The sequence below is a fragment of the Henningerozyma blattae genome, chromosome 9 (assembly GCF_000315915.1).
Source record: "Henningerozyma blattae CBS 6284 chromosome 9, complete genome".
NCBI lineage: Eukaryota > Fungi > Ascomycota > Saccharomycetes > Saccharomycetales > Saccharomycetaceae > Henningerozyma > Henningerozyma blattae.
The window spans coordinates 233,528-245,194 of NC_020193.1; the positions used below are offsets into that span (position 1 = coordinate 233,528).

General features: G+C 33.1%; 3 protein-coding genes across 3 annotated transcripts; 2 read left to right on the top strand and 1 right to left on the bottom strand.

Annotated features, from left to right (window-relative positions):
- Positions 1-249: 249 nt before the first annotated feature.
- Positions 250-1,383, top strand: ADH3 (alcohol dehydrogenase ADH3; the record flags this gene model as incomplete). The annotated part of the gene is made up of 1 exon (XM_004182245.1): positions 250-1,383. One exon carries the CDS (start codon positions 250-252, stop codon positions 1,381-1,383), a length of 1,134 nt encoding a protein of 377 aa, XP_004182293.1.
- A 276-nt stretch (positions 1,384-1,659) lies between these two features.
- Positions 1,660-6,897, bottom strand: HSL1 (protein kinase HSL1; the record flags this gene model as incomplete). The annotated part of the gene is made up of 1 exon (XM_004182246.1): positions 1,660-6,897. The coding sequence occupies one exon, from the start codon at positions 6,895-6,897 to the stop codon at positions 1,660-1,662; it is 5,238 nt and encodes a 1,745-aa protein (XP_004182294.1).
- Positions 6,898-8,978: 2,081 nt separating this feature from the next.
- On the top strand, positions 8,979-10,541 carry APE1 (metalloaminopeptidase APE1; the record flags this gene model as incomplete). Its single annotated transcript, XM_004182247.1, has 1 exon — positions 8,979-10,541. The coding sequence occupies one exon, from the start codon at positions 8,979-8,981 to the stop codon at positions 10,539-10,541; it is 1,563 nt and encodes a 520-aa protein (XP_004182295.1).
- Between the last annotated feature and the right edge of the window lie 1,126 nt (positions 10,542-11,667).

Genomic DNA, 11,667 nt, shown 5'->3' on the forward strand with positions numbered 1-11,667 from the left:
AGATCCTGTTGGCTCATCTACTCGTCGTATCTCTTTGTTTATTCGAACTAGCAAAGCCCAATCGAACAAGCCAAAAACCCATTAACACACCATCAACTATATATATATAATAAATTCACATTGATAAAAAGTGTACACTTTTTTTTAGAAAAAAAAGAAAAGAAAACCCATTTCCCTCCATCTCCCCTCCCCCTCACCTCCCATCCCCTCCCTCTCCACATATAATTCTATCACTCCTTTAAAACCCCAATGCTAAGACTTTCTTCAAGACTATCCACCACCACTCAAGTCTCACCTCGTCTATTTTTAAGATTAAACTCCACCACCGCCACATCTTTCAAGATCCCAACTACTCAAAAAGCTGTGGTCTTTTATGAAAATGGTGGTCCATTAAAATATACAACTATCCCAGTCCCAAAACCAAAACCAAATGAAATTTTAATTAATGTCAAATATTCAGGTGTTTGTCATACTGATTTACACGCTTGGAAAGGTGATTGGCCATTGGCTGTCAAATTACCTTTAGTTGGTGGTCATGAAGGTGCTGGTGTTGTTGTAGCTAAAGGTTCTGAAGTGAAAAATTTCGAAATCGGTGATTATGCAGGTATTAAATGGCTAAATGGTTCTTGTATGTCTTGTGAATTATGTGAAAAGGGATTTGAATCCAATTGTGAACAAGCTGATTTATCAGGTTATACTCATGATGGTTCTTTCCAACAATACGCTACAGCTGATGCTGTTCAAGCTGCTCATATCCCTAAAAACGTCGATTTAGCAGAAGTTGCACCAATCTTATGTGCTGGTGTTACTGTTTATAAAGCTTTAAAAACTGCTGATGTTAAACCAGGTCAATGGGTAGCCATTTCAGGTGCCTGTGGTGGTTTAGGTTCCTTAGCAGTCCAATATGCAAAGGCAATGGGTCTTAGAGTCGTTGGTATCGATGGTGGTGATGAAAAGAAAAAACTATTCCACAGTTTAGGTGGTGACATCTTTGTTGATTTCACAAAGACTCATTCCATTGTTAAAGATATTCAAGACGTCACAAACGGTGGTCCACATGGTGTCATTAACGTCTCTGTCTCAGAATTGGCTACTTCCATGTCTACAGAATACGTCAGACCTGCAGGTACCGTTGTCTTAGTTGGGTTACCAGCCAACTCTTATGTTAAATCAGAAGTCTTTTCTCACGTTGTTAAATCTATTAACATTAAAGGTTCTTATGTTGGTAACAGAGCCGACACAAGAGAAGCTCTAGATTTCTTCCAAAGAGGTTTAGTCAAATCACCAATCAAAATCGTTGGTTTAAGTGAATTGCCAATGGTTTACGAATTGATGGCTCAAAATAAAATCTTGGGTAGATATGTCTTGGACACTTCAAAATAATCATCTTCATTATATTCTCCTTTTTTTTTTATAAAAAAGAAAAAAAAAAAATTGCAAGTAAATTCAATTTCCCATATATATATATATGTTTATACCTATATATATACTTTTTATTTCCCATCACTTTTATTCGACTCTTCCCTGTACATTACTTTCTTATTATTTTATTTTAATTTTGATTATTTTTTTTTTAAAGGTAAAAAAAGGCGTTTATTTATATATATATATATATTACAAATGATTTTTATTATTTTACTAAAAAAAACAAAAATGGGTCTATGCACTTGAATGTTTCATCTCAGTCTCTAAGATGACACGATTAATATCCTCATTCAATTGTGCAAAAATCTTTACCATCTCATCGTCAACTGTATACTTACCCTTCTTTTTAACAATTATTAAACTCATATCATCATTATTACTCTCAATCCCAATTTGGAACTTAAAATTACCCTTGATAAATTCACATTCGTATTCAACTTTTGTACTACTGCTCTTCATACTTTTTAACCCTAATTTATTCTTAGAACGATGGCTCTTGGGTTTATTATGTTTGATTCCTTGTTTCTCCATTTCATTCAACATTAATTTATGTGCATTGTCAAACTTTAATTTTGTACGATGTGTCTTGACCAATACAACTGTTTGTTTCGAACTCATTGAACTACTGTTATTATTACTATTATTATTACTGCCAAACCCACTAAACATCTTGGTAAACCAATTACTTTTCTTTGCGTGGGTAGTGTTATTATTTTTCGATCCCTTAGTAATAGTATCGGTCTCTTTGGATTTAGTATTGGATTTTGTAAAATTATTTGTTAACGGTACCGGAGGTTTCGTAGTAGGTGGAGGTAATGGTGCTTTTCTAACTGGTGGAGCTGGAATAGAAGGAATAGGTGGTGGTATTTGGTTGTTGTTTTTATGCTCAATATTTGTGTCGTCTTTTCTATGTTCTTTCATATTATTATTATTACTTGGATTCAATACAATCTTAGGAATAACTTTCTTATTAGATTCCGTTTCCTTTTCAGTAGCAACCGGTTGATAAGGATGTTTACTACCACTAACTTGACGACTCTTGTTATCATTGAATTGTGAAATGTCATTATCATTTTTCTTCTCCTTATTTAATAATTCTGCTGGTATACTAATTTGTTCAGAAACATCTTCATCTTCATTATGGGTATTTTCCATGGATATATTCTTTAATTGATTCAATTTATTCTCCATTGAATTATTTGAAGTGGTTGCAGAAACAAAATTCTCTTCTTCAAATAACATGGTAACTCTATTATTTTTATTTCTATTGCCGTCAGTATCATGATATTCATCTGTACCTTCTTCAATTATATTACCATTCGTTTTGCAAATATCTGAAGTTTCTTTGTCGAGATCTTGCATAATTCCTTGTGATAAGAGTTCATTTGGATTTATCATAGAAGTATCTTCTTGATCTTCATCCAAATCTTTAAACATCGACATTAAACTCTTGGAAATACCCAACGATAAATGTTTCCCATTAGAATTAGTAGCTACTTTAGACCACCTTTTTTGAATCGAATGATTTCTTTGAACTATTAATGGTTTCTCAGGTGAGTTTTGGAATTTAGATAAAATCTCTTCAGTGGTCTTTCTTGGTAAATTAGCATTAGCGGTACTGTTATTATTCAAATATAGGCTAACTCTAACATTGGTTTCAGGTAAAATGACATTAGAAGTATTTAAAGTGTCGATAGAGACAGCTTTCTTATGAATATTACCTTGGTAATCACTACATGATGATCCAGTCTCCATAGATGATGAATCAGTTGGCGCATCCTCAAAAATATTAATTGTACCATTTTCTGTAGTAGTATTGGTAACATTAGTATTGGTTGGTAATTGTGACATTTCTAATGCTTGTGATGATCTCATATCTGAAATAGATTTGTCTTTATTAACAGCAATTACACTAGCAATTTCATTCATAGCAGTGTGAGTATCGTCCTTTGCAATATCTGATTCTTCAGATTTAGAAATTCCATCAATACTTGGAATACTAACGTCTTGAAAATTAAAATTATTACCATTAGAAACTTTGACATATTGAGCAGTATAAGTCGCAGATGGCATTTCATTAGCATATGATATACTAGAGTAATCCGATAGATGTGGATCTAAATGAGATATTCTATTTTCTACTGGAGCAGGTTGACCTTCTACTTGTCTCATTAAATTAGATTTAGGTGTCAATGATATTTTGGTCGATTGCTTTCTTAGAGGCACTGCCGAACTTAATTGACTATATCTCTTAGTACTGGATATTATCTCATCAGAGTTTGTATCTCCTAAAAGATCAGTTAAATTTCTAAAAGTCATGGAAGAATTCAATAAAGATGATGGCATTTTCAGTAAAGGATGTTCAATGGCACTTGACTCAGCCAAGACACTTTGTCTATTCAAATCTAATTCGAATCTATTTGAATTAGTATCTTCTAATGGAGTGCTCATGTGTGGAGTACTATTTATTAAATTTCTTGATTCTTTTTGAACTTTAAGAGATGCATTTCTTCTTTCTCTTTGAGTATTTTGAATCTTGGTAAACCATTGATCATCATCTTGTTCTTTAATAGATTGTAAAAACGAGTTTCTATTAGTTCTTGAAACACCAGAAGAGTGCAAAAGACTAGTGACAAGAGATTCGTTATTATTATTACTATTATTATTATTACCTGAGAGAGATCTTTTTGGATCCAATGATGAATGAGAATTATTAGTTGTTTGTAAATTGAGAGCAGATATTGGACTTGGTTCCATCTTTGTAACATAATTATTTTTCTTTATCTTAAGTTCATCATTTTCAACAAGTTCATGGGTTGGGGTATGGAATATATCATTATTTATATTGTTTTTCTTAATAATATTGGAAAGGCCAGTTGTATATTCAGCAGCATATTCAGAATAAGATGGATCATCTAAATGTAAACTAGGTAAATTCATTGATTCTGAAGCCAAAGATGGCTGTTCAGATGATGATCGGCTAAAATATGAGTCATTCTTTGATTGGTTATGAGTATCAGGAGATGTGTTTCTAAATTGGAATGCAGGTTGAATGTTTCGTACTTCTTTGACATATACACCTTCTTCTTTAAGTACAGGGATATTATTTTGTGTTTTATAACCTTCTTGGGCATTGGTAATGGTTCCGTGTGAAATATTTGATGAGACATCAGTGAAGTCTTCACCATTTGAGGTTTTATTATCTTGTGGAGATTCAGTTATTTTTTTCATACCTTCACCAAATAATATTTGATCACATAAATCTTCAAAATTCACACTTCCTAAAGTAGTAGGTAATGGTGGTAGATCTTGTGTTGGAAACATCTTAGAATCGCTTACTAAAAATTCATTTAAGTTTAAGGATCTTTTCGATATCGATTGTAATGAATATAATGATCTCTTGGATGCGGAGTTTTGTAAGGTTCTTCTAGCCTTATATTGTTTTCTTGGAGAAATTGGCTTACTTGGTCCATTAGGTGAAACTATGTTGTTAATGTTTCTCTTCGATATTGAAGATACAATTGATTTACTTCTTGTAGCTCTAAAAGAAGTTGAACTATGTATGGAAACTTTGGATGAAACTCTTTTAAAGCTTCTTGGGGTCGAAGCAGGGAAATTTGGAGCTATGGATGGTAAATTTGGAATCAATATATTAATTTCATCTGAATCTGAATCAGTTGTGTTATTTGAGCCACTGTTTGAACTTTTCTTTATTAGATTATTTGTCTCTTTGAGCGATTCTAAACTTTCATTACTAATTTCACCTGTTCCTTCAGAAGTTTCTCCAGAAACTTCTTGTGAACTGCTTTCCAAAGTATTTTCATAAGTGACATCATATGTATTCTCATAAGTAATATCAGAAATATCTGTAGAAAGGTTTTCTGAATTATCTCTAGATGCTGTCCCAGAAGTATTTCCAGATTTACTCATATTATCTAAGCTAAATTGTGATTTTTGTCTTAATTTTGGAGCATTTTGATTAGTAGAAGAGTCTGCAGATTCCAGTTCGAATGGTGTCTCTGCATTATTTTGAATAGTTGGAGAATTACTACGATTTGAAATTCCTGGAGGTGGTAAGAGGCTTTCATTAGCTGATGTTGAAGGAACTGTGTTACCAGGGAAGAATTTAGAGTTTTTCTGTTTATATTTCAAAAGTAATGAATAAAATAGTTTCTCCTCATTCATATTTGGTTGTAATAGTTTATCAATAATAGCATGTTTTGACTCACCATGCCATAATATTTGTAAGTTGCTTAAGATAGAAGTATCAATATCACATGGATTTTGAAGGAGGATATCCACATTGGAAAGGTTATTAATAAAATTTAGATTTGAATTAGATTTGTCACGAGCCATTGAAAGGTTATTATTATAATTTCTATTTGTTAGTCCCATTCTATCATATTTAGTGATTAATGAATGATTTAAAATTTCAGTTGTAGTCAATCTCTTGTCAGGATCAACAACAAGAATTTTTGATATTAGATCTTTGGCATCAGGAGAAAGATCAGAGGGCATATGGTATACACCAGATTGTACTTTTAGCAATAACTTCTTTATGTTATCATGATTAAATGGTAAATGTCCAGTAAGTAAGGCAAATAATATGATACCGCATGACCATACATCGGTAGGAGACCCATGATAAGATTTACCCATAACAATTTCTGGAGATGCATAATGAGGTGAACCACATGATGTACTTAATAATTTATCAGAAACTTCCAATGCGGCCATACCAAAATCAGCGATTTTAATAATTTTATTTTTCTTATCCAATAATAGATTTTCAGGTTTTAAATCTCTATGACAAATATTGAAAGCATGGCAATAAGCTACACCTTGAATGATTTGTTTGAAATAATGGACAGCTTCCCTTTCAGGCAGTTTCCCTCTAGACACTAAATAATCGAATAGCTCACCACCATCGACATATTCTAAAACTAGATATAATTCTGATTTATTTTCCCAAACTTCATATAAACCCATGACGTTTGGATGTGAAATTAATTTCATAATAACAATTTCTCTTTCAATACCGTATGAATTATTACTAGGATTAGTTTCATTTGAATGAGTAGTATAAGGTTTATCAGGTGAGCTACTTAAAGATTTTGCAGGAGAGTCCTGTCTTTTTTTCTTTGAATGGAAATTTTTAGGGACAATCTTAATAGCTGCTAGTTGGCCTGTTTTCATATTTTTGGCTAATCTGACTCTACCTGAAGAACCTTTACCTAAAGTTTTACCTAATTTCCATGGGCCAACCGTGTCTCTAGTTTTCCTTTTGGATGATTGTGTATTTGCATTTGTACTTATAGTAGATTCTGCTTGTGATAATCTTTTTGTAGCATCAGTTACTGATTTAATAACACGTTCAATGTTCGAGTTGGAGACAATCTGAGATGAATCAGGTGTTATTGATGTATTATTTATGCATGGTGGGTTTGGCAGAGGGGCCGCAAGTGTAGTCATTATAGAATGTTTATTAATTTTAAATGAAATAAATGGGTGAATATAAAATCACAAAATAATAACAAATAGAATAAAATAAAAAAAAAAAAGTGAAGTAAAATGAAATATTTTAATAAAGCGAATGACTAAAACTTTTGATGAAATGAATAAAGGTGTAGAAAAAAAAAGCAAATTAATTTAGAAGAAATTAATCTTTAATGAATGAATGAATTTAGTTGGTGAATTTCTAAAGGGAGAATTAAAGGAATGGACAGTAAGTAAAGGAAAGCTAATGTCTTTTACAATTGAAGAATATTGCTTTAATTATATTTAATTTTGAGGATGATGATTAATAGATTAATTGAAGAGATGGGTGTATTAGTATCTATTAATGACAGGAAGCAAACAATCTATATTATATTCTTGTGAATGTAATTTTCTTAATTCTTAATAACTTAGAGACAACTAAACTGTCTTTTTTTTTTCTTATGTTGGTCACTTCACTGCACGATTGTATAAGAAATATGCAAACTTTAAAATCACAAGTTAGTTAGTTTCTATCAGTTCAACTATTAAGAATGTTGCGAATTTGTTCTGATGCTGATAGCTCGACTACAAATTTATGGAATTTGATATATATATTATGAATGATCAAGATTTACAATGCCAATATTTGTTTTTTATTTTTTGGGGCATTATGAACTACAGTGATTCGATGGATCCACTACTTACTAGTAGTAGAATCTCTTGGACTAAACTGAAATTGGCGTTCCCACAGGCCTACGCCATTACACAGAGGGCACTCTAGTGAAAAATTGATTTTAATATGTGATGAATCTATTGGGTTGTGAAGTGACCTGTTTAGCGTTGATAGAGTAATATGAATCCAATGGTTATTTCTGAATCTGTTTGTACTCGGCGCGAAATCGGCCGGTTTGCTCTCTTTAAACAGCCAACACGAATGCCAGACGCGAAAATTCAGGAAAAGATCGACTAACAAAGCTGTATTTTCGCGTTTATCTATTTTTTTCAGGATGGAAAAACAAACATTTTAGAGAGTTGACAAACAAACCAGAATATGAAAACAAAACAAATAACACCAATTCTATTTTTAAGTTTTCATATATATATATATAAGGAATACGTATGCAAAATGTGGCTTAATTTAAAACGCTCTAAGTTGGTGACTTCTCGGGATGTAATTATTACTAAATATATCCATAAACATGGTAATCCATGTTTAGTTGTTTGAGTGGCTAAGTTACGAGTTTAGAGAATAAAAGGTTTTTTGATTAGTAATTTATTATTGATATATTTAAAGGGTAGCATGAGCCGTATATCAATTGAGACATTTCAAGTCTATTATTAGACCAACATAGTTTTGTAATTAGTACTACTTCATCATCGAAGTAAAAGAATGTTTATTTCAGAAACTCTTGGTATTTACATATCCAAAAGCTAATACAACAATTGATTTGTTGTACTTGGCATATATGTATACGTAATCGTTGTTAAGTTGGCATCAAACTAGTAAACACTTCTTGGCGAATTGAAACTTCTATCATTATTTGTATCAAATTAGTCAAGACACTACATTCAGAGAAGTATGTCACTTCATTGATGCTTCATTTACTTTGTTATCCTTTGCAATAAATAAATGTCGAGAAAAATGCGTCGTTCAGGATTCGAATATAAAATGGGGTGTCAAGTTAAACAGTAAATTATAATATGAGTAAAAAAAAAAAACACATTCTTGAATTTTCGGAATTTTTAATTTTTTTTCTACTATTTTTTAAGGGGCTCACCGAGAGAAAAGGCAGAGAGGTTTTCAAATTTTCAATAGGGTGTATGAACTATACTCCGTTACTAATGTGACTAAACGTACAATAGCAACAAATGTTTATGGAAATTTTACCAAATAATACCAAAATGCATTATAAAAAGGAGAGGTAGATAATTGCAAAATGTTGTGAAATAAGTTTTATATTTTTTTGCTTTTATTCTCTTTTAATACTTAAAACAACCATCAAAGCAAAAGATAGATTGTTAATGTTTTTTTCTTTATATATTGCATCATCTTTTTATTATTACTCTAAAACAAAATGAGCACTCAACAAGAATTAATCAACCATTTAAAGGAAACCCTATCCAAAATTGAATTATCTCAAAACATTGAAAAGGTCAATTCTTCTCCAAAGAACGGTCACACTGCGTTTGCTCCAAAGGATTTCAAGCATTCCCCTTGCAAGATGCCATTGGATGAATTATTGGAATGTGGTACTGAATTAATTGATTTCCAATATGCAAACCCAACTACTTACCATGCTATTAAAGGTTTATCTGATATGTTAGTTGAATCTGGGTTCAAATATATCGACGAAAAAGATGATTGGTCCAGTTTGGCTGATAATCCAGGTTATTATTATACCACCAGAAACGGAACCAGTTTATCAGCATTCATTATTGGTCCAGATTGGAAACCAGAATTTGGTGTTGGTGTTGTTGCATCTCATATTGACTCTTTAACCGCCAAATTAAAGCCATCCTCTCTTAAGGAAAAAGTAGAAGGGTTTGATTTGTTAGGTGTTGCACCATACGGAGGTACTTTGAATGAATTGTGGTTTGATAGAGATTTAGGTATAGGTGGTCGTGTTCTTGTCACAGAATCTGGTTCCGACAAAGTTAAATCTGTTTTAATTGATTCTACTCCTCATCCAATTGCTAGAATCCCAAGTCTTGCTCCACATTTCGGTAGCCCTGCTGTGGGTCCATTTGATAAAGAAGACCAAGCAGTTCCTATTGTTGGCTACGTTTCCCCTGAAGAAGCTGCCAATGCACCAGAAGTGACTGATGAAGAAAAGAAATCACCATTATATGGTAAGCACTGTATCAATTTGTTGAGATGGGTTGCCAAACAAGCAGGTGTTAAAGTTTCTGAATTAGTTCAAATGGATTTGGAATTATTTGATGTCCAAAAGGGCACTTTTGGTGGTATCAAGAATGATTTCCTATTTATCCCAAGATTAGATGATCGTTTATGTAGTTTTGCAGCTATTGGTGCTTTGCATAAATTCGCCACTTTACAAAAACCAAACCCTGAAGATTTCACCATGGTTTGTTTATTTGATAACGAAGAAGTCGGATCTTTGACTAGACAAGGTGCTCAAGGTGGGTTATTGAGCGCCGTGGTTTCACGTGTTGCCAAGGCAATGGCTGGTAGTGATGCTATTGATTTACACCGTATCTTTGCCAATTCCATCATCTTATCCGCAGACGTCAATCACATGTTCAACCCTAACTTCAAGAATGTTTATATGTCCAACCATTCACCAAAACCAAATGTGGGTATTACTTTATCCCTTGATCCAAATGCTCACATGGCCACTGATGTCGTGGGTACTGCCTTTGTAGAAAGACTAGCGGCTGTTAATGACGATAAAGTACAATACTTCCAAATCAAGAACAATTCTAGATCCGGTGGCACTGTGGGCCCATTCTTGGCATCTCAAACCGGTGCTAGAACCGTGGATTTGGGTATTGCTCAATTATCGATGCATAGTATCAGAGCTACTACTGGTTCGCAAGATGTAGGTCTTGGTGCACATTTCTTCTGTGGGTTCTACATGAACTGGAGAAGAATCTATAATGAATTTAATGGCTTGTAGTTAGACCAATATCTATCTATCTATATATATATATATATATATATATTTGGATATACAAATGAGTGATGTGTATTAAAATATATAGGAACCTAGTCTGCTAATTTATTTCCCATTATGTTTTATCATGTGAAATAATATAAGGCACGAGTTATTTTCCGCCCAAAGTAGAGTTTTAATGTTGTTATTTTTTCCCTAGCATTATTCAAGTCTCCGAAGGAAAATACAAAAATGGTAAGAAAGCAACAGGTAAAACAATGAAGCGGATTCTATCGCTTTGTATTTGCTACGAGAATATACTAGCAGAAAAAAACCCCCACTTAAAAACAATCACTCACTATAATCTTATACAACTACAAATATCATTACAAGTTTGCACACTCAAATCCATTAAAAGGTATTTCTCTCTTAAAAGTAGTATTAACCCTGGTATCTTTTGAAGTCTATATTGAGAATTATCAGGAGAAACAATACAAGTGTATATATTGTCTCTATATCCTCTCTATATCCTCTCTATACATTTATCCACATATCATTATGCCAAGCCTGTATACGTCATCCTTGCCACATTCTGGACTGAGCCGACGCAGAATCGAACCGCCGACACCCCCTGCAGTCGGCCCGTGGCGCTGTTTACCCCATGTCCGGAACAGGAAACACCCCTGGACGCGTGTTGTTCTTTTGCCTTTTAGGGCAATAGCACTCTACCGGCTCGAACACAGAAAATCACGTAGCACTTTGTATACCCGTATCCGGATAGGCACCTACTATAGGCAAGCATGTATCCCAATCGGGCAAGCTAAGCTTGCAGAATGGCACACGGCATCTGCGCAGTCCTCTTAGATGGGCCAGCATCTTGGCCCATTATGGTAGAACAACCAGCAGAAACAGACGCGGAAACTAGTGGCAGGATGGTCAAGACAGGACTCACCCTGACCCCCAGGGAATATTACTGTATGTTTTAGGATATTTTATATATATGCTATAGTATAAACTACTTCAATCATATATAAGCTATTTATCTATCAATTTATCTATCTATCTATATATATATATATATATATGTATATATGTATAAATTTATATCAATATATATAACCTCCGCACCAGCCACTGGCTTTTTTTTCAT